General features: G+C 42.9%; 1 protein-coding gene across 1 annotated transcript in view; it reads right to left on the bottom strand.

The window, feature by feature from the left end:
- The window catches only part of NF1 (neurofibromin 1), a 75,615-nt gene that overhangs the window by 48,232 nt on the left and 3,537 nt on the right, over window positions 1-23,846 (bottom strand). The window contains 27 exon segments of the mRNA XM_039563131.1: window positions 232-443; window positions 547-637; window positions 639-729; window positions 1,515-1,631; window positions 1,983-2,066; window positions 2,344-2,466; window positions 2,907-3,046; window positions 3,444-3,884; window positions 3,998-4,081; window positions 4,193-4,266; window positions 4,596-4,842; window positions 5,249-5,392; window positions 6,028-6,151; window positions 7,433-7,512; window positions 7,836-7,949; window positions 8,494-8,628; window positions 10,735-10,866; window positions 11,900-11,974; window positions 12,271-12,393; window positions 12,573-12,746; window positions 13,289-13,446; window positions 13,960-14,035; window positions 14,264-14,331; window positions 14,592-14,698; window positions 16,660-16,850; window positions 18,421-18,504; window positions 20,104-20,247. Of these exon segments, the coding sequence (XP_039419065.1) occupies window positions 232-443; window positions 547-637; window positions 639-729; window positions 1,515-1,631; window positions 1,983-2,066; window positions 2,344-2,466; window positions 2,907-3,046; window positions 3,444-3,884; window positions 3,998-4,081; window positions 4,193-4,266; window positions 4,596-4,842; window positions 5,249-5,392; window positions 6,028-6,151; window positions 7,433-7,512; window positions 7,836-7,949; window positions 8,494-8,628; window positions 10,735-10,866; window positions 11,900-11,974; window positions 12,271-12,393; window positions 12,573-12,746; window positions 13,289-13,446; window positions 13,960-14,035; window positions 14,264-14,331; window positions 14,592-14,698; window positions 16,660-16,850; window positions 18,421-18,504; window positions 20,104-20,247 (3,633 nt within the window).

Genomic DNA, 23,846 nt, shown 5'->3' on the forward strand with positions numbered 1-23,846 from the left:
ATTAGAATAACTGTAGATAAAATCATTCCTAGACATTAACTGAAAATTTACTATAAAAATGCAGTTTATCATCAAGACCTGAACTTAGATTTAGTAAATTTTTTAAGAACGTACTAAGAAAGGCTAGCTATTGTCAGTGGTAGCTCTATTCTCTGTGTACCAGACTGTTGTTGCACTTTTTATTTCACATCTTATTAAAATGTAGGAAATAAAATGCATGAATCAACTTACCCACTGAGAACAAGGCACCACATTGGCTAAAGCCATAGCAATAGGAAGCTCCCCCTGATCACCCATCATCGTAACCAACTCCACCAATCTCTCAAAGCGATCTGCTAGCACCGTTTCTGCTAAGGTATCGAACTCTGTCCCCTGCTGCAGAATTTTGGTGAGGACTTCCATAAACGTGGCTCTCGTCTGGAGGTCTTTATGATAGCCCAAGCCTGATGAAGAGAAGCCGGAAGTACTAAGGAGGATGTAAAAGCACGGGGCACAGCGATGTGCCCGGCAGGCGGAGCCGCGCGCCCGCCGCCCGCGGGGCGTTACCTATGGAGTGCATGAGGCCGCTGTCCACGTTGGCGTTGAGCAGGTTGGACATGGCCAGCACGGTGCAGTGGCGCAGCGACGCCAGCCTGCGCGGACATCCCGCGCTTGCGCCCGCCCGCCGCCGCCCCGTCCTCCTCCACCTCGCTGCAGTCGTTCAGCAGGTTCATGAACAGTGTGAAGTACCTGGGGACAGGCCCTGACGGTCACACGTGCCCTGCACGGCAGCCAGCACACAACAAATCCCCCCAAAACCTCACCACGGCAGCCAGCACACAACAAATCCCCCCAAAACCTCACCACGGCAGCCAGCACACAACAAATCCCCCCAAAATCTCACCACGGCAGCCAGCACACAACAAATCCCCCCAAAACCTCACCACGGCAGCCAGCACACAACAAATCCCCCCAAAACCTCACCACGGCAGCCAGCACACAACAAATCCCCCCAAAATCTCACCACGGCAGCCAGCACACAACAAATCCCCCAAAATCCTCACCACGGCAGCCAGCACACAACAAAATCCCCCCAAAACCTCACCCCCACGCCAAGAGCCTCCTCGCAGCACAGCCCAAACCTTAACTGTACTCCAACAACCTCACTGTGTCCCAAATTCCGTGCACATTCTCTCTAACACTGGTGTACCTCTACTAACAGATGTCTTCAAAGAGAGTTTAAGTTTTGTGGATAAAAATAAATAAAAATACAGTATCAAATTGAGCTAATCCCTGCCATGACTGAAACACACATCTGCATTAAGCAGAAACAAAGCCAAATTTTCTTATTATTTTCTAAATGAAAATAATAAACCTGCAAGGCAGAGATTTTGAAATGGGACACAGAAGAGGTAATGCCTGTTGGGATAATAAAATTATTTCTGCTGGAAGGAAAATACAGTTTGTAATAAAGGTCATATAGTGCTTCTCTTTAGAGCGATTGCATAGAGAAATAGTTAAAAGTCACTATTTACTTGAGAAATAATTGAGATTTTGCTTCCATCAACTCAACACCATCTCCTTCTTCAGGCTGGAGTGGAAGCCCAGCAAGAAGAGAGACCACTGCTTCCATACTCGCCTGGTCCAAATCTCTGAAAAATAAAATTTAACAAATAAAATATAAGTCACTTTTTCCTATAGCTCTAACTGCAGATGAAAAATAGCATTTTTAATAATAAAAAGGTATTCTACTACAGTTCTGTCCATCATGAAAACAGCTCTGATATTTTGTGTTACAGTTTCTAAACTAGAAAATGTATTAAAAGAAGCCAGGTCATTTAAGACTAAGCATTAAATATAATTCTGCTATTGCTCACCAAAGCTCCAGCTTCAGTTTTCATCTCTTCCTTATTATTGTTATAGGAAGCCCAACATGCCAGCCAATCCACAGACATCAAATGCCAGCTGGAATACTGTTACAGGTGAAGAGTGTCCCTTCTTACCTTGTCAAGCATTTCACATCCTCATCTGTTGCTTGATTAGATGTTCCCATTACCCAGTCTGTCAAATATTCCACCATTTTGTTCCTGTTACATATAAATAGATTGCTTTAGCTTTGTTGGGTTTTTTAACCAGTCTGTATCACACATTAAACTGTTGCGTGTGTTGAGTATCACCACAAACTAAATAATATTTTAACGGAGCACCAGGCTCAGAATCATTCTTAAGACAAAGACAAGGAACTACCCCTATAGCAAGAATGGTGTGACAGGGGTTTGGTTTCTTTTTTTTAACCATATAACCAAAGAAAACTACACTTGCCCACAGTACACTACTCTGGAAGTTATGTAATGCCATTCTTACCTAAATTTCATTTCTTGACAAAATGAAAGGTCATCTCTCCTTTCCATCATTACTTCTACTAACTGACAGAGCTTTGTTTTGATTTGGATGGCGTGTACCAGATTTCCAAGCACACGCACATACCTGAAGAAAAAACCAAAAAGATTAATTAAATACTTCATGCTACCTCACTTCCTCCCCCCCAGAAAGGCCCTGCATCAGTAGCAAATTTCTTCTGGCCAAAGAAGTCTTCTGTCAGTGTAAAACTGAACAGAAAGCTGCCCTTCAGCTGGTTTTTAACCACTAACACCAATGTACAAAAAAGTAACCAGGAATGCCTAGGGGAATAGGGCCAAGTTATGGAATGGTCAGTTCTTTAAAAAACAAAAGTCACTCTCCAGCAATGCACTCTATGCTACAAAACCAATCTCCGTGATTATTGAAGGTGTCAGAACCAAGAGGAGGCTCAGAAAATCAGCTGCTGCTTCTCCATGGACACAATCAGAAAAGATATAAAACAGAAGGCTCTAATTCACTTCTTAAACATAATGCCTGTGTATAGGAAGGGCAAGAGGGCTCCTTACCTAACCAGATTCAGCATCATTGTCTCAATGCTCGCTTGCCCAAGGTGTTCTGAGCTCCCTTCTGTGTGATTGTCAAGCAAATTCTTCATTATAGCAATGGTTTGCTCTACAAATTGTGTGTTGGTGTCAGTTAACAAGACCTACAGGAAGAAAATGTCTGGTCTTAATTTTTTACACATAAAACCAAACAAAAGAGTATTTGCCAAATATACTGCAGCATTTCAAAAATCTCATGGACAAGCATTTTTCTAGTTACCACCAAGCCAACAGAATTCCAATACATGTCAAGATTCAACATGTGAACACTGCCAGCTATAAGGATTCCACAAACAATCTCACAGATTCTGCACTCAAGAGCTCACTAACGCAAGAATGTTAAATAAAGCCTGGAATCACAACCATAATAATCATTAACACATGCTGTGATGATCACTCTGCTCACAGGGGGTGTGCACAGAACACAAACAGGGACCCATTTCGGTCACCCAGGGCAAAGACAGGACTGACACAAATGTGAATAATGTATCACCACTTTACCTGTCCTTGAGAATCAAAGAACTTGCTGATGGTATTCTTCAGTTTGTTGAAGAGCATTGGATAAAGTGCTGGACTGAGCTCCAGCCCCACCAGGTCTTTGATGTTGGTCCGTATCTGCAGCCCCACCTTCTCATGGTTGCAGACCATCAGGGTCAGCAGGCGGTCGATGAATTTGCTGACCGGGGTCTCCACGCTGCCCTCGGTGGAGACCATGGAGATCATGGAGCCCTTGCGCTCGTTGAGGGGGCCCATGGGGGGGCTGTAGGTGGCCAGCCCCGCGCTGCTGCGGTGCTGCAGGCACACCCCGCCCAGGGCACACAGGAACCCCGTCATGTTGATCCACTCCTGCAGGGACTCCGTGTCCGACAGGTCGATGGAGCCACCGCCGCTGACGTGCGACATCCGCCGCTTCACGATCGTCTTGTGCAGGCTCTCAGTCACCTGGGAGACAATGGTCATTTGCTACGGTAAAATGCAAATTCCTTAAAACAAATAAGCTTAAAGACTTATTTTGAATTTCTAAAGGTTGAACTTTTGGAAAAATTCATAGTCACCTGCCCATCTTCCATTTTGGTCTTTGGATAGTTAAGGATTAGTTTTGTAGCTTGTTCCCACTTTGCATGTGTATCCTCCCAGGCCTGAAAGAAGATAGATTGAGATTTAACTTCAAAACTACTTGTAGCAACAGTATTTTCATGTTTGCTTTTTTAATATGCACACAGAGCACATAAAGTGAGAAGTTAGTTCACCTCTGTGTTGCCTGCAGTGGGGTGTTCAATGCGCCTCAATAACGCCATCACTCTCTTCTGAAGAGCTGCTCTCCCTGCAAAGGACACAGAACATTGAACCAAGTTTTTTGGAAACCCACCTACACAAATTTGTGATCTTTGAAAGTAAATATTAAATTAAGAGGAACATATCCCCCCCTAAAGTCTTTAGAAAAGTAGCTTCTTGTTACACGATTGTAAAATCCTCCTGAGCTCAGTCACCCAAATTCCTTACACTTTCTAGTAATTCTAATATTCAAGACATTCCAGGAAAAGCCAGAGCAGCCTCAAATCAAAAACCTCAACCTGTTTAAAGAACTTAAACACAAGTAACAGTCTTCTGTCCAGGTACAAAGTTACTTACTTTAACTGACTCATGACTTACCTGTTGACATCATGTTGCTCACTGATGCAAACTCCATGAAAGTGTTGTAGTTTGGCAAAAAATTATGCACTGAGACTTCATCTACTCCACATCTGATGTCAGCCTCCTCGCAGAGGTGACGGAAGCAGGACATGGCCACCAGGACTGCCTCGATATCTGGGCTCCACAGGAACATGTATAAGGCCACTTCCAGCTTGGTCTGGGCTTGGCGACAGATTGGTGTTCCACTGCAGCCCGTGGTGCTTTCCTGGGAAACAGAATTCCCAGTTGGGGAACATTGCTTATGAATACTGCAATTTTATTAAAATTCAGCCCTGGCCAATCTGTGTTTGAAACTGCTTTTGTTCTAGTAGGAATAAGCCATCCTAAACAGGATCAGAGCTCTTAGATGCTGTCACAAGGGATGCTGTTTGCAATCCTAATAAAAAAATATTCACCAACATTTTAACTGAAAAAACGTGACTTTGTAGGTCTAAAACATCATTGTTAACCAGCATATTAAATACATACATTATTTAGGATACATATGTCTTTTCCTCCTCAGAAATTATTGATTTTATTTTCAAAAATTACTCTAAAAGTAATTTAATTTCTACTTGCCCACAGGTTTTTTTCTCAAGTGTTAAAATTAATTATCAACATGTATTACTTACCATGGAAGAATTCCCCTTCCCTTTCCTGAGGGTAGCTCCTGGTGCACAGCGTATCATTTCATCATGGTCAAGAGAAATTTGACTAGTTCCACTTCCAGAGACATCATAAAGTAAGAGGAAGTGGCAGGAACTCCTATCTGACTGCTATAAAGAGAGGGGAGGAAAAGAATATATCAACTGATATTTTAGAAGAGTAGAAGGCACAGACTTGAGGAAGGTAAAAAGCTCTTGGACATTTACACAGTACTTTTTCCACTGCTGCTGTCAGGGCTTTATCAAGTTCCTCATGTTAATGGTATCTTAGACTTATATTTCCCCTTAAGAAATACATTACTTCATACTTAAGGAATATCAGAAAGAAGGAAGTCAGAATTCTGGGACTCAGAAGAACATAAGATCCAAAAGGAAACTTTTATTTCATCCATGAACATGTGTATTTTACCATAACTATCCTCCCTTTTTCTCACCTTGGGGACTATTTCCCTGTATTAGGCAAAGAGGCACAAGGCACAGGTTTCTGTGAAACATTCATTTTCCAGGCAAGTACAGCAACCTGTGCAGCTAAAGGAAAAAAGAAAATAAAAATCCCAAACCTAACTTTGGTCACCAATTCTAACCAAGGTGCCTCACAAACCAGAGAGGAAATCAGAGAACAGAACATGTAGGAGTAGCTATTAAATCTCTTCCAATCAAAAATAACCTGGTAAATAAAGGAAGTAACAAAACAGAGAATAATTCATGTTAATGATCCCAACAGGGAGATGGTAACATTCACTTACTTTGTTTTTTAACAGAAATTTATTCCTGCAGATGAGAATCTCTCGCAGCCACTTGAGGATTTCTGTGCTGCTGAGTATCTGATGACTCGTGAGTTTCTTGCAGATATAGAAAAGCATTTGTGAACTGCAGCAAAATGAAATTCAGCATCAGCCTTCTGATGGAGCACCAACACTTCTGAAGGTATTACACTACGTTTTACATAGAAATAGGCACTTAGCATGAACACCCTGTGCAAACACTACCCTGGGCTTTCAGCAGTACAACAGAGAGGTGAGAGTGTGCATGGACAGGCCAAGCTCCCCTGGGACCCTTCCCAGCACCCGCGGCCTGCAGGAGCTGAAGCCCCGCGGGCAGCCCGGCCCGGAGCTCCAGCTCTGCCCAGGACAGAGACAGCACAGACAGGCCAGCACGAGTTACCTACACTGCTCTGACAACGTGTCAACTCTGCTCTGGAAGGAACACATCTAGGGATGTTCCTTCTTCATATCCAGTCAGGCCTCACACTCTCTGTTAAAACTGCCAAAGGGTCCAAATTAGTGTCAAGTGTGATGGGTTTTTCCCCCAGCCCGAAGAGACCATGAACTCCCTGAAATGACAGCCCTAGGTGTCAGTTCTGGCCCGACAAGGAGGGGCTCAGCCCAGACTGACCCACACTCAGAAGTCACGAGCCCAACCTGCTGGTGCTGGTAGCCAAACTCCTCCTACACTGCTGTTTCCTTCTTCCAATCAAACATCAGCACTAACTCAGATCAGATCATCAAATATTATTTTTTAAAATTTTAATTATTTAGTTTATGTAATTCTTAGAATTCTGAGTTTACAGATTCCTATTTTTTGGTTTAGCATTTTGTGTAACTTTGACTTTTCTGGAACTTTATTTTCCTTCATATTTTCCAAGAAATCAACCACAACAGCTGCTGTGAAGTTATAAAAGGCAAGACAACTTTAATGAATTAGATTTCTTTATAAATATACAGGAAAGACCAGTGGAGATCACAGGTCACCTTCCCCAGGTGAGAGCTTCAGAGTCATGGTTAGCAAATCCACACTTCTGGAATTGCTCAGCATTACTCCCCCCTCAGTCCCAAAAGAATGAAATATAATTTAAAAAGTAGCAAACATTTGAATGAGGGTGAAAATCTCCAGCTTTTCAAACTAATAATCATTTCTACACCTTACCATCTGCTGAAGAGAGCCATTTAAGGGAGCAGCAAAGTGTTTGTTACATTTTTGTAAATTCGTATAGTGCAAGAAGATACAACTTTTCCATGAATACACATAACAATTCTGACGGAAGATTCCTGCTGTTGTTGCAAAGCTTTCCCAAAACACTCACAGCTATTTCAAAAGAGAAGGCAAATCAAAACAGCTATTTCTCTCGTTTATAGAAGTTAATTTACATACCTGATCTCCCAGAATGTTTCTATAGGAGCATCAGGATTCCACAAGTCAATGCTGTCCAACTGGTGCAGAACCAGCAAGGCCTAAAGCCAAAGAGAGTTTCACTTAAAGACTGAAATTTACAGAGTACCTGAGCACAGGCAGAGAAACAGGCACAGTCATATACTCATTACACTGTTTCAAGAACAACAAAAGATATAAAACACATTTTCTATAGAAGAGCAAGAGTTCAGTTAGTCTGTGTCAGCAGAACTTCATTTTAATCTTTATTCCACGTTCATACTGCAGACCCAGCGGTTTTCCCCAGCATTTCTGTACAAAGCCATGCTGCACACACACACACAGGCACAGCTGAAAGGAGAGGCTGTGGCAGTGCCCAGCTGCAGAGCCCAGGGCTGTCGCTCACCTCCATGGCCTCCTGGGCGATGTCGGGCATGCTGGACTGCGGCACCAGCTGCACCAGCCCCGAGATCAGCTCGGCCGTGCTGCCCTGCGAGTCGGGGCCCTGCTTCCTGGGGTTCTGCACGGAAACACACCAACACACGCTCAGCTGCAAAACCTCCTCGTGCTTGACCACACTACTGACAGCTACTGCAGCATTCCTGGTGCTGAACTAGGGGGATTTTGGGATCTTTCAGAGAATCTGTCATTTTATTTTTAATCCGTAACACGCCTTGCATATCATGTCTCTGACAGAACTGGAATATTTTTATATTAAACCACCACAGGCCTGAGAAAATGGAAGATCTAAGACAGTACTCATTGAAATGATGACTAATTTCCAACCCCCTTATTTTAATTTTCTTGTATTCCCCTCTCCTTCCCCCCACCTTCCTCTTCAGAGTCACAGAACTTCATGCTCCCTCTCGCTGTGTTACTCTGATTCTGTAAAGTCTCCTACAGTTTCGTTTTTATTCTTTTTCCTTTAAAACCACAGGAGCATCATAACCAGAGAAAAAGATGAGTAGGAAGTGTGGCCAGGTGGCCATTAATTTTTATTCATTTAGTAGCTTCAAAAGTAAATTCCACTACGACTTAACAGTATGACAGTAGGATTTACTTACACACAGCAAAAGCTTTGGATCTGCATGGATCAGTTTCACCAAGGACAGCAGCAAGAACTTGTAGCTTCTGGTTTCCAAATCAGTAGGTTTTTCTTTAAATTTAAGGCTTGTCATTTTCTCCTTAAATGTAAGGCTCTGATGGAAGGAGAAAAATAACAGTCCTTGTCAGGAAGGTAGTCAAACATAACAGTTATAATTAAACATCTTATGAAATGTATTGCTTTTATCATCCATAATTCAAGAAAAAGCTTAAAACTATACAAAACTCAAGTATAGTTGCATAGCCTTCTACTTTGAAATTCCCTCTCTCATAGGCAATCACTTTATTATATCTTTAAAGTTCCCTTAACAATTATTTCAGCGAGCTGCATGTGGACATTAGAAAATGTTTTGCATAAGAGACAAATTGTGGTGAAAGAAAAGTGGAAAAAGGACCAAAAAGAATTACCGGGTATTTCTCTGGTGTAAGATAGAAATAAAAATAAACGTTTCCAACTCATTCTGAGTACATGAGAGGGAATTTTTTCCAAAGGCAAAATAATATCTTTATTTTCTGCAACAGCCCCAGATGTTTGCACGTTCATCTCAACAACCTCTGGAAAATGAACCTTTCAGTTCTAAACGGCACACAGGGCATCGCTCAAATATAAAAATAATCTGCCTCCAGGTGAAAAACTAGTGAACTACTTGTAAGTTTTGAACAAAAGGAGAAAGCCTAGGTTGAAATCATCTTCAAGGTAACTGATGAGGTATGACATTGTCTGATTAAATTCTACAAGAAATTAGGACCTCATGTTATTTCAATAATTAGTTATTGTACAAATATATGGAATAAAACCTACCACATAAAGCATCTGACCAAGAAATCAACAGCACGGTGGTAGAGGTAACTAACTCTGTGCTAAGCCTTAGTTTGCCACAGTTCAGGGGTTTCTAGGAGAGGCATGTGGGAAAAGGCCCTGTTTCTGTGAAGCCATTTATGGCCTCCACACAATCCAAAGAGTGCCAGTAACAGAGCCAGGCCAGGCTCTGTGCAATGCACCGACGGACCAACGGCGGCGGGACGCCGACAGACAGCACCGGACAAGGACAGACGCGGAGGGGATCAACATCTATGTGTTCAGGCTGGATATTAGGAACCAGTTCTAAACCAGAGCGGGGGGACTGGGGAAGAGCATGGTGCTGGGCACAGAACCAACAGTGCCTTCCTGGGGGAAGGAGCTCCACTGGCGCTGTGAGGGCTCCCTGCAGCCCCCGGCCCGGGGGCCTGGCGGGCTCTGCGGGTAACTATGCACAGAAAAGTCAGAGCAAGGCAGGGCTTTTCTGCGGTAGTTACGGGTCATACTTACAGCAGCAGAGGCCCAGGGCCATGCAAAGCAGGGGCTGGCAGGCGTCTGACCACGTGGGCAACAGCAGCCAGGCAGAGGGAAAGTGAGAAGCAGAAGACAAAGCACCACCAGTCAGAGCAGGGGTATTGTCAGGGCAACTATTCTCCAACAGATGAATACACACAGGTGAAAAGCAAGTTAAACATGGTGTAGCTTTCAACCAAAAGCATTGTGCTCATTTGCTCTCCTTTGAGAAGCCCAACAGGAGTATTTTTATGTCTCATTTTAGGCTTTCCAAACCAACCCACCAAGACCACTTGCCACAGCAGGAATGTTCAGAGGAGAATGCGGCAACACAGCTGTTTGTGGACTTACTGGAAGAATTTGGATGAACTACAAATCTGAATTTACTCAAGACTTTCTCCAGGACAGCCAAGAATACTGACTTTATTTCATAATGGTTGAAAAATCTTTTACTTTGTTGCTGTCACCAAGACCAGTCACTTGCTCAATATAAAGCAAGACAAATGAACATGCCAATCATGGTAAAAGTACTGCAGTTTTCAGTGATTATCTTCACATACAGAATGCTTTGGTTTTCCACATTAAGCAAGGATGGACATGTTAGCTGGCTACTCACAGAGCCAGAAAGCTCAAAATGGACAGTTAGCCACAGAGGACAGCTACAGGAGAAATACTTGTACGTTGCCAGTTTAAAAGCAGCAGGAAAACTGAGAGACATCGAACTACCAACAGCCAATCCCCCAACATCGCAGGGCTACAGAGCACGTATGGCTCCCTGCTGCTCTGTGCATCACCACGTTCTTCTCCCCTCTGGTTTCCAGTACAAAGGTGATGAAGAGGAGGGCAGGGCTGGGCACAGGGGAAGGCGGGAGGGGCCCGCCAGGCTTACCGGGGTCATGCGGATGGCGGGGTGCGCCCCGCAGCCCTGCATGGCGCGGTGCAGGGTGTCGCTGAACATGCTGCGCAGCTCCACGGCGTGGCAGTACACGGCGTCGATCCGCGGCCACCAGTCCAGCGCCGACTGCAAGGCAAGGGCGGCGCTGACACCGAGCCGCGCTCCGCGGCCACCGCGGCTGCAGCGTGGCCAGCCCTCACCCCGAGTGCAGGTATGCCCACCATCCTTCTGCACGCCCACCACCAAACGCGTAACATTTAAATTCCCACCTAGCTGCTCGCTACATCACTCTGCCTCCTGAATAGGCACCAACCCTGAGCTGCTCTGCACTCACAAGAGCAGAAGGGAGTGGATGGATGCTAGAAGGAATACTTCAAAACAGCGTGCACTCAATTCCCTGTGATACGCTAAACAAAATGGAAAATTGGTATTTTAAATACTTGATAATATCTCAAAAGCTGTATTACCCCACCACACACACCACCACATCTCTCACAGCATTTTCTCCCCTAAGGCTTTTTTTTTTTTTTTCAAATATAGTGTTTTCATTACAATGTTTGGATACATTAAATAGAAAACGCTATATACATTAAGTGATTGCTGGTTGCTCAACACTTACTGCTTCTATTTTCATATTGGTCAGGAAAATATTTCTGAACAGTGTCAAAATTAAAGTTGTATTTTACTGACAAAGTACAATAACAATTGAAGATGAACACTGCACAGACTTTCAAAATATTTTCATTGCCCAGCACTTACTACCGTTTCACACTACTTAAATCTCACTGCACCAAATCCCCGAAGACCACCACAGGGCCAACTCTACCCCAGGCCAATAGAGTGCAAGCAGCAGAAGGTGGTGCATGTCCCTGAGAGTAACTTCGGGTATCATTATTTATCATAACACCAGAGACCATACAATTCATTTGCCATTCTATGTAAGAGAGTGATACTGGAACCCAAGCTCTCACACTGGGAATCCCCTGGTGGACAGCAGGAACAGATCTGCACGTCCTTCCTTAGTAGCAAGCAACTCTTGCTGCGTGGATACAAGAAGCAACAAGATTCGGTCTGCTATCCAAATTGTATTTACTAAGCAGATATTGATCTGAATAGAAGCCCCACACCACTAGGCTGATGAAATACTGCCAGAACTTACATTTGTGATGATTCGGTGGAGTGAATTTACCAGCACATAATGAAATGTTGATGGGGAATTCTGTGCCAAGCAGATCTACAATAAAAATACATAAAAGCCACTTAGGAACATCTTTGTCTTTGCCATCTTTCTTATCACCCTGAATAACATTCTGGAGCCTTTTTATTAAATTGACAATGCTGTCAAATCTGAACAAGAGAAGCCTAATCAGCTGTGAAAAGATTTATCAAAACATGCAGGGATTTATTACTAAGGGATATTTATACAGTTGAACTCATTTATGAGCTTCAAGCTGCTGTTAGCACAGCTTTCATAACTGACAGGTCGTCAATAGCATGCAGAGAATGACTTACCATAAGCAGTGTTCTTACCTTGAAGTGCTGGTTATTGTGAGGATTTATGCGGAAGCAGGAAACCAAGCAGTCAATCATCAGGTCTACATCTGCATTCTGATTGCCTCTTGAAAAAGGTTTGCTTGGGTTAAACAGCAAATTCTATATAATTCAGAAAAATATAAATATATAGATCAGATACCATAATTATTCTTGGCTACTTTAAATACAAAACTTTCCACTGAAAACCACTGGTATTCAATTAAGAAGAAATTGAAAGTTCACTCCATTATTTCAAAATTCAATTTTCTTCACTGCAATTAGGAAACAGACATTTTTACCTTAAGATCTACTACCATGGACTGCACTAGCAGAAAAATGACGGAATTATCTTCCCAGTTGATGTAGGTAGATGCTTTGCACAGTTTAACGCAAGCAATAGCAGCACTTTCAGTCAGCTGCCTGCTCCCACTGTGTCCTGCCAGGGCCTTCCTGAGATTGTCCAGGAACAGCTTCTGCAAAATTCAAACCAGGAATAGTTATAACCAGACACTGTGATGGCAAAAACCAACTGGATGCGGCACTCCGGAGAAATCCTGTCGTTATTAAGGACATTCCCTTGGACTGACCCGGGGCAATCAGAACAGCACAAGAGGGGCTTGTTTGCTCTCAGCCATGATGCTGCAGCCACATCAAACCCTGCAGGTGCTGCAGGTGCTGTAACTGTGGGGCTCACAGCCCCCTGCAGACCCCAGAACCTCAGCACAGCCGTTTGCTGCAGGTGGAGGCAGAGGAAATCACAGCACAGAGATTCAAATCTCCAAGGAGATGGAAAAGTTCTGAAATAACATTGTTTGGGACAAACTATCTGTATGAATTACTGACAGTGAAAGAACATATGTAAGGTGAGAACTTAAAAAGAGTGCATAAATTTACATATGGAATTGCAGCGTGCTCTTTAAGGAGGAAAGACAAAATTAAATATCCCTGAAATACAGAATCAGCAAAACAAAGCATCCTCTAGAAACCAGAGTCAGAATTCAGATAGTTTTCTTACCTTGTTCATTTTAGTTTCCTCTACCACATCCTTTGCTATATCTTGGATTATCTCTGGACACAGGACCAGGAGGATGATCTGCAGTGGCCACACTGCTGCTTTACGTTTTGTGCTCTCAGCAAAGCCATCCACTAAATCAAACAACTTCTCGGCACAATCTGCATAAAACATAAGCCCAAGTTCAATACCAGTTTTAACTATGAAGAGGTAAAGAACAGGTATAAAAGAGCAGAGGGATAGTTCCACCTACACAGAAGGAAAGTTCTGGTTTGCACATTACTGACATGCTACTGGGGATCAAATGGTCTCAACCCAGTTAAAGACATGGTTTACCTGAAAATATAAATTCTCCTCTCTTTTTCACTAGAGACAAGTAAAGGTGATGTTCTCTAAGTTTTTATCCTGTATCAAGATGAAAAATATACATTTAAAGAGTCTCCATCTTTTGGGGTTTATTTGTTTGTGTTGTGAAGCACAAAATGAATCTCTTTAGCAGGGGAGCCAGGAAAGAAAAGAGACAGGAACATACCCTTGCCTGCCCTGACAAAGGGTGACAGAAATTTGCTTATTTGCAGGCTGCACGAGGAGCAAAGAGGGCACAAAATGCAAGCGAATGCATTTGGGGATATCTGAGAAACCAACCTTGAACACTGTCATGTGTTATGCCTTACCAGCCATGTCAGTCTGGGGGGTTTGGTACAGCTTTGTGAACTCATCAGGATAGTTTTCCACCCAGTTCCAAAATGCCTGCAGATAATGGAAAACACCATTACATTCCAGAGCTGCAACAGTTTTACTGAATTATGCATTTAAACAAAGAGCGGTTTTATTCTTACCACTCAAAATTTCTTGCAAAACATATTTGCAAAGGGAGGCAGCAACTTTTACTTTATAGTAAACTACTGAATTGCAACTATTCTTAAACTAGGAGAAAGTCTGCAAATAAGCAATGAAACAGAAGTACTGAACACTTACCTTCTCCAGACTGTTGATAACAGCTAACTGAGCTACTTTCTTAAGGGCTTTAAACTTGAATACAGTCTCTGTAAAGATAAAACATTTCTGCATTTAGAACAGAAACTTGTTCTAAAAAGCAACACAGGTTATAAAAGACATTTGAAGTGCAAACCAATTTTCAAACCAATGTTTTTATATTACTTAACTATTTTTAAATACTTCAGTAAATATATGACTTTTTAGAGTAAAACAGAGCAATAAAACCCAGATATATCAATTGCACTGTGTCATCTCTGACTAACCAGATTCAAATAGAAGTATTTCAAAACACAGGGTCAGATCATACCTTGTAAGAGTCGCTTGAGTTTTGAACAATCCACACTGATGTACTGTAAAAGTTCAATATCATGGACATCAGCATTATCTTCTGAACAAACAGTCAGTTCCTGCAATCTGAAAATACATAAAGTAAATAAAACTTCTACATCAGATTGTGTCAGACAGGTATGAACACACCTGTGAGTCTGTACATTTCAATAGCAGTGGAATGTGCCATCACCTCAGAAAAACTTTTCCAGATTTAGAAATAAAACACAGATCTTGAATGATAAAGGGTTAATGTAACAGCCTTGTGCCATCCTCATACTGAAAATGGAGCTAGAAAACCAGTGATGAGTCTTACAAGGTGCCAGTACCTTCTGGGGATTGACTGTGCCCAAGATTTGCCTAAATCCTCCTGTTATCCACCCTCCTGTGGCAGAAACCTTGTCATCTTTTCAACTAAACATTAAAGTCTGGACTCCTGACACCTTTAGGCTACTGCTCCTTCACAGCACAGCCTGCCCCAAGTAAGGTCTCAGAGTACAGCAGTGATTGATGGTACTGGATATCAGTGGAGCGAGCTACAACCATTCTTGGTCCACATTTCTCTGGCCTGAGCACACAGGATGAAGTTTAATCACACCAGTTTAAAAACAGCAGCATCTTTTCACACTCGTGTCTCAGAGAATTTACTCAGCATCTCCCAGACACCCAGCCACTGATCACTAAAGCGTCTGTTCCCACAAACTCAGGACTGCCTCGGCTCCTTCCAAGGCTACAGATGTGTTTCAGACATGGAATGTGATTTCTAGTACTAGACACAAAGGCAGTTCTTCATGTCTTCAGCGCCAGGGAAACTTAACAGGCCTCACTGGGAATGGGAAGGTCCTCACTGCTGTGCTTTTCATGCCAAAAATCCCCCAGCTGCTGTGCAAGGCCCAGAAATATGCCTAAACAGGAAACCCAGGTCAGGGATCAGCAGCGCTGACTGGCAGCAGGCTGACCCCTGTGGAGACCAGCAACAATTGGTCAAACATTTAACTATTGCTGTACAAGCCATCTGCAAGGGAAAACAGGTTAGGGGAAAAGCACTCTGCTCCAGCTCAAAGGGATGATGGATGGGGGCTTTGGAGTTTGGGAACAAACTTTAAATTTCAAATTACTCAATCATTTTAGACTGATTTCTAAAACACAAACATTTTCCAAAGAAATATATAAATATATAAGGAAAAAATAAATCTTTGTTTCAATTAAATTGTGTGACCATGTAAGGCTGCCCAAGCTCCACTTCTAATAAATCAAGCATGATGTCAACTGTAACACCGTGTGACAAGAGCTAAGCTACTGCAAGCACCTTTCAAAAAACATCAAAGTATTTCAGTATTAAAAAGCTTAGCACACCACTCTAAGGGACTGACAAATGCTGAAGCATCAGAAGGATCTGGAACAGAGCAAAAAGAGCAAAGAATAGATGGAAATTTTGGGCCTGTCTCTCTTCTTACTTAGAAAAGCAGAAAATCCAGTCATTTTTTACAGTAAATGTGCTGTGAAACTCAAGTCAGTCAGAAGACAAATGGGTCTTTTCCAACAACTAACAAACAGCCCAGATGTTTGTCCCCTTCAGGCATAAGACAGATTTAACATAAAAGCTTCCTAGCAGGAAAACAACCATGGGGCTCCAGCAGAGCTGTGGACAATCACCAGTTTTCATTCTAAATTTTTAAGTAAATGGATACAACCATTAACTTCTGCATCCTTTTTTTTTCCAAGACACCTTGCACCCACAAGGACTTACTCAACTTTTTCCGCTGTATTATTTTCATTCCCTATTTTCACTCGTACTTTTGAGAGCAGATTAAAGAAGCAATAAATGCAGCCAGCAGTAACCCAGGATGGGGATGAAACAGGTCCATTTCACAACCTGAAACCCAAGTAAAACCCTGAAAGGTTGAGGGGATTCCTCTTGAGAACTATTCTACTGAAGAGCATTTAAAGCGTTGGCTCCTCTGCAGCCCACAGCTGGTGGCAGACAGAGGCTGCAGGCAGCAGTGCAGATGCTGTCCCTCCCCAGGGCTGCAGGCAGCAGTCAGTACCTGGTGGAGATGCGGCTGAAGACGGCGTTGAAGTTGTTGCAGCTGAGCGAGAAGAGCACCCCCGAGGCGGAGCTGCGCAGCTCGGCCGCGTGCTGGTTCCCCTCGCGGTACGTGTGGATGAAGTGGCAGATCTCGGGCAGCAGCTGCTTCACCAGCATGGTCTCGTCCAGGCGCATGGTGTCCTTCGGTTGCTACAAACAAACAGCGTTCCCCTCAATTCTGCTCGGGATCCAACCTCCCGACCTGCACAGAGCCTGCACAGAAAGGCGCCTTCCCCTCTGAGCAATGCCCCACTGCAGCCAACCCACCCCACATCTTCAGCTGAGAAACGCAGGACACGAAGCTGATCAACCTCATCGGGCATCAAGCAAAACATCAAACCAGCTTCTGAAGCAGCACACACTTTGTTCTGATGAATGCACCCTGCTGCTCTGTGGTGAGGATCAGGACAGCACTGACTACCCTGGCTTTCACTGAGGGCTAAAGGGCAAACCCCACCCTCACCTCTCTTCAGGTAGGGGCTTGGTGGCCATATTTTGACAGCGAGCGTTTTATATTAAAAAATGAACCAAAAAAAGGTGCTTCTCCCTCACTCTTGCCGGGAATTGCTCTATACGAGTCAAAAATGGCTTAAGTTCCATGCAAAAGAAAAATCTAATTTTTGCCAGTTTGCACAGTGTGAGACATAAGGAAACTATTTACAAAAGAATTCAAAGTGAAACTTTGCTCTACTAAGAGCAAGTTTTAACAGAAAGGTCAGCACTAAAGCTTTCTAAAATTCTACCAACGAATTTTCCATAGGGAATTGGGAAGTTTCAGAGACTCCCACTTAGTTGACCTGAGTCCTGTTGCCATGAGAACTTGATGAAACATTGAGCAAGAAATCCATCTGAAGATACCACAGAACACAACACGCTTTGTACAGGGCTTTGGCTCACTCTGATTTAACATATTCTGCCTCAAACTGCTCTCATTTGAAGCGACAGAGCAAGAAACATTCAGCACAATTTAAATATCTATTTAAATATCATTACCTATCAGGAAAACCACTGTTTCAAACAATATACACAGAAGTATCTAAAAATAAGTAAATTCTGAAGTTCAAACTGTTTTTTTGACTCAATGCATCAAAACCAAAAAGTGCCAAAAAGAGGTATTTTCCTCAGCCATACAAGCTGGAAATTGAATATAGCTTAAAAATAAAATCCCGTTCTTGTTAAAAGAACAAACCACTGCAAATCTCTCTCTCAGTGAAGTCTGGCTTTGCAATTCCAGCTCAGCACAGTAAGTTGTACAACCAGCACCACTCTCCTCCCAAAGGGACCAGCAAACTGCCTCGCAGCAGCTCTGACTGGAAACTTAGGCCTGGACTCCCGGTGGACATTTGGACATGATTAACTAATGTAATCTAGGAAACACCTGCAGAAATCATCTCTAGAGTAGTGGCAGAAAAGTTTCTGTGGTATATAAGAGCACATGGAAAATTACTTCAACAAATGAAAGTTTTAAGACATTTAAAGAAAACTCAGCACTGCAGAGAACGAAGCACAACATGAAAAATTATCGTTAATGCATCAATTACATCAACTACTTGCATTCATAGGAAGTTTTAGTATTTTTTAAATGGCATTAACCTTATTTTGCTCTAAATCTGATGAGTTTTAAGTTTAGTAGCAGTAACAATAGATACACAAGCATTTGACTTGTATTCTCCAATCCATTGGATTCCAAGTTAGCAACTGCTTTTGCAAGCCTACTCACCCCTGCCAGACATTTTTCCAGTGTATCCAAGATAATCAGCTGAGATAGATATAAATTCTTTTCAGCAGTTTCTCCAAATATTCTCTAGAAGTAGAAAGGATATGGATTCATCTGAGACACAGATATTTGACTTGTAATGCACGAAAGTGAAGCAGCAAAGTGGCACAGTAAATTATGGCTCCATTACTGCTCTGGTTTGGAGTTTAGACATAAAGCCAGCAAAAATCAGATTAAAATAGGAATTAAAACCTTATCACTAAAGAAATATCTTTGTCCAGTCTGCAATGCCAAACATCACAAGGGACAAACAGCCCCTGCAAAGTAAGACTGGAGATGCCCCGCAGCCCCTCACCTCCATCAAGCCCATCAGCTGCTCAAAACGCAGGTTCCACCTTTTCAGAACCTATTTTGGTATCAATTACTGCTGACTCTTTTCCAATTACGTATTTCACTGCCAATGGCTTAATAGAATGGATGTTGCAACAAATCCCTATCAACAAGCTTATTACTGTTCCAAAATTTAGCCCAGACCACAGGAAGAAACACAGGAGAGCCTCCCAAAAGATGCCCCACTGCAGACACAGGAGGAAGGCAGGATTCCCTCGGGTGTTTCAGCCAGCACACAGGTCTGTGCCAGCAACAGGCACTGGCTCCAGCAATATTAAGACAGCAAAATAAAGCAGGAAAGATTCAGCCAAAAAGACATTGGTACAAGTGCCCACAGACAGAGCACCTGTTGGAGTCACCCAGAGAAGTTTATTTTACCCCACGGGAAGGGTGGCTCACCTAAGCCCAGGTTTCAGCTGAGACTCTTTCTGAAACCAAGACCATTATAACCAACAGTCTCTTGGACTGGTTTGTTCCAGCTACAGAAATCCTTCTGAATTATTGGTGATTCCCACAGAAGCTCAGACCATCACACATGACAAACATTCAGACTTGCTCCTAAGGGCAAAAGCTGACTTTTTAATTGACACTTTTAGCTAGGTCTTTCCTCTCAAAATCTGTGTATCACATACATTCTTTCGACTGTACAGTTCTCATTTATCACCCAATCATCTTGCACATCAACATGTTCCCTCATGCCTGTAGAGTTTAATTAAAATAAATTCTCTCCCCAAAGGGATTACAGGTAGCTTTAAGCAGTCTAAAATCCCTAGCAGCAGGGCAACCTATTTTCTCATTTTATCAGTCCTTTGCAGTTACAGCAGATGCACATCCCTGTACAACTGACAGCTGAGGGCTCACTCCAAAGAATCTCTCTAAAACCATAAAAAGTACTGCCAGAGCCTGGCCACTTCTGTTAACTCTTTGGGGAGACTCCAAATGATCCCAAATTCCATGGATTCAAAACTCAACGAACTAAACTTTTCTCATGGCAAAAGTTCTGACTAAAATTCATCTGGTTGTTAAAAAATACATATACTTTATATACACAGACACACAGTAAAACACCCAAACAGCCTGGAAAATTCAAATAGCCCAAGTTTTAAATCCTTTCTCTGCCCAAAATCCCAATGCCTTTCTGTGGAACATGGCTCTGACAGATGCTGCTGGTGAACTTCAGAACAGAAAATAATTAAGTGTAAAAGGCAAGCAACAATTTGACTAAATTTCAAGTAATTCTCTGCCAAATTACTATTTGAAAAAAATCACCAAACAATGCAAAATGAGAAAACTTACCATGTTATTAACATTTTTTAAGATATTGGTGAGACCACTGATGACCAGGGAAAACTTGTACTTGGAAATGTTGATGAGACATTCCTTGTTGTGCTCCGTGCTGACTTTGGTGTGGGTATTCTGCTGGCAAGCCTTTATTGGAAGCTACAAGAGAGAACTGTTATAAGCTTTTTACACATTCAAATTTACAGCTTTAAAGATGTGTTAAAAACTTGTGACACACTAGAAACCACCTTGAAAAACATTCTACAAGAGACAATGGCAAACGCATTACTTTGTCTTCTCTACATTAATCTTCCCATTAGCTATCTATAAAACCAAGTGCTTAAGTTCACCTGTTCCTTTTTCTGAACTGAAACTAAACCTCTATTTTGTGATAAATTTTCTACAACCTGAATGTCAAAGCAATCAAAAGGAGTAGAAAAATGTAAGATAGAATTCTAAGAAAATATCCTTTATTTTAAAAATGGGCTCATTAACGACCAAAAATCATCCAAGGCTAACATCTGCAAGAAAAAAATGCATCTTGGGACCTGAAGGGAGGCAAAACCCCAGAGCAGGTGAGCAGTAGCAGTTGTTCCACGCATGTCCCCTGCTCTGTCACAGGAGAGGACTGGCCAAGGAGGAACCAGCAGTGGACCTGTGGCCTCCAGGGACGTGGGTAACTTTGAGGTCCCCCCACAAACACCCTCAGTGATGAATCTCAGCCTCAAACACACTTGAAGCACCAGTGAGCCCCATGTTACCTGTCCCTGCCTAACATTCAGTGGTAAAAACCAGACCTGAAATACATCCTTTCCCAGAAAGAGAAGATTGAGAGCAACTGCACAGCCCCGAGATGTTCCTGCTGCTGTGGGAACACTGAGCACTTTGTTTCCTGCTGTACCCAAATTCTTCAGGGGTCACAAACGAGTCACTTCCCAGGCACACACCCACTCCCCCTGCCCGCTCCGAACCACCACTTCTGGGACACCGCTCTTCAGAAGCAATTGTTTTACCCAGGATTTATATTTCTTAAAAGCAAACAAATACAGGAATTTATGCCACTTGTAAAGTGTGACCTTGGAATTCCCTATCCATAAAAACTTGAATCGCTACTACAAGTTTTAACCAATTTTGACCAGAATTGTGGATAAAGGTGTATTCTGACAGACAGCAACAGCTCAATGGAAATGCCGTGGTGTAATGTCTGTGCATTAGAAAAGATTATCTCAGAGAGAGAGAATTTAAGAAAGGGTAAAAGAAGGATTCCAAGGAATTACAATCAGCTTTACAGCTGCAAAGTGCTTTAGGAGGCACCTCCCAGGCTGGGTGCTCTGGGAGGGCACCCTCCCCACTGCCCCCTGTGCAGCCACCTGACACCACTGTCTGCTGGGAAAAGTCCAAAGGAATGGTATTGAAGAACTCCAGCTTGGGCCTTGGAACACTTTTGTCCAACAGTTCTGAATGCAGTGTGCCTAACCCAGCCTGTCCCCTGGGAGGGAAAGGGCCTCTGACACACTGTCCTGCTCTGATGCCATGGGGTGACTCCCTCTCCATGTAAGCCGTGCTTTGGTGTGGGTTCAAGCTCAATTCTTTTGATACCATGGACCAGGCTCCCTATGGACACTGGCTGGGCCTTTCCTAAGAGAATGGCTGACTCTTAATGGAGAAAAAAGCTGGTCCTAGCACTGAGGATCAGACCAAAGACCCCAGAGCAGCAGCAGGTCCCTGAGGCTCCGGGAGCTGCAGCACCGAGCGCTGCTCCCAGGATGGCCCTTCCAGGACGAGGGCTGAGACTCCACCTGCAAAGCCACCCACAGCAACAAGTTCCATGGGGCAGTCCAGGTAATTTCCGCTCGAATTTGTGATTCCCTGGCAGTTTGGACTGCAGTGCCTTATAACAGCGCGAGGTGCTCTAATGTGCTCGTTTTACCCCTGGAAAAGCAGAATAAACAGCATTTATGACTCAAGCTCTGTTTTCACTGTCAGATGTTATTTTTACAGTACATTTTTGGAAGTCATTGGTGGATGATAGATACCTTTAATTTAAAATTTCACTATTGCCAGTACATTTTATTTGAATTTTCAAGTCTCTGTGCTGACAGCAGCAGCAAAGCTCGATACCACCGAGTGCTAAAACACTTGAGAAGAGCCTCTCAAAGAAACTGTGTCATAGATCTAGTTCTGTGTGCTCCCATGCCAGAGAAACATCACATTACACACTTCTGGAGCTTCCTGCCACAACAGCCACTACAACAAGGTCACCTAGAAGTAAAACTGCTTTTTATACTATCATTTAAAATAAGAAACTATACAAAAAGGAAATATTAGCACTGTTATTTTGGGTTTTTTTAATTCTCAGCTCTTTTCTTTGTGCACTCTGACATGCTGGAACATTTTATTTCCCCTCACAGAATGTAGTGCCAGTGCTGAGTGACTAAAGAGAATCTACTTTACTTCTCTACAAATATCCATTAATCCAAACATTGGGGGGGGAAAAAAGCTGAAATTTTACTTTCATTTACTTTGATTTTATTTTAGAAAAAAGAAATACTGACAAACGGTTTCCTGTAGAGCTATTTGAATTAGAAACAGAAATTAGAGCACAAAGCTTAAATATAACTGGCTTCAAACTCTGAACACATGCCCTGCTCTGAGCTCACCCCAGTGCAGCAAAGGGACAGTCACTGCCCCAGCTCAGCTCCTGTCGCCACTGACACAGGAAGCACCAGCCAAGGAGGCTGGAACTGCACTGGGCATGCACAGCCTACACCCAGGTGGGCTCCACATGCCCTCCCCCGCCCTAATGCAGCCTGATGGCTCCTTAAGGGGTCAAATACGCCACAGAGGACAGGGAACAATGCCACTTGGGTCTAAATTTGGCCTTATTTCATGCAGTGGACAAAGACAAAATAGGTAGATGAAATCTGGAACCTTTACAGCTATCAAACTGTAAATCTTCAAGATGAAGAAAGAAAAAAGATTTACTGTGTTTGGAGGTTTTTTTAACTTTTATCCAAAAACGTACAGTTTAAAGAATCCTGCCTTGGTCATAGATACTAATTATTTAGAAAAATGCGTGTTTTTCATGGCAGTGAAGTGATCAGCACCTGTTCCAGGTATTCTCTAGTCTGATGCAAGAAGGTCCAATCTCTTGTTAAATGAACATGGACATTGGTTTGGAGCTACCACCACTGACAGGCCTGAGTGTGTCTGTAAGTTGTGCACTCAGGCTGTTGAGAAGAGCTACATTGAGCCATGGATTTTATCACTTGTAATTAATGAACACAAATCATCTCTATTTAGTCTGTACTTAACAGTCTGGAGAAACACACAACATCTAGGAAAAAATCCCTAGTGCTGTTCTTAACAGCCCCAAAATCCACCTAAGTTCATCCTTCCAAACAATTTCTTGGAACTTTTCAGCAGACCATAATACACACACGAACTGGTGACAGAAAATCCCCACAGCACCACCCCTCCTCAGCATCAGCACTATCAGAACCAGACAAATCCCTCAAAATCAACAGGCATCTTCCTCCCCTCTATGAACACACACCTGCTAAAGAGGCACTATCCCCAAAAAGAACCTCACTGCTCAGCCTTCCCAAGAACACACAACTCTCCAAAGTTTTAAACAGGTCGCTCTAAAAACCAAGCATTTTCAGAAGGTGAACTAGAAGTTGGTGCTGTGACCAACTGTGCATTTATCCATCCTGCCAACACAAACACTGCGTTAGGTGAGGAAGGGCCATGGATCG

This window comes from Corvus cornix, chromosome 19 (assembly GCF_000738735.6).
Source record: "Corvus cornix cornix isolate S_Up_H32 chromosome 19, ASM73873v5, whole genome shotgun sequence".
NCBI classification, from domain to species: Eukaryota; Metazoa; Chordata; class Aves; order Passeriformes; family Corvidae; genus Corvus; species Corvus cornix.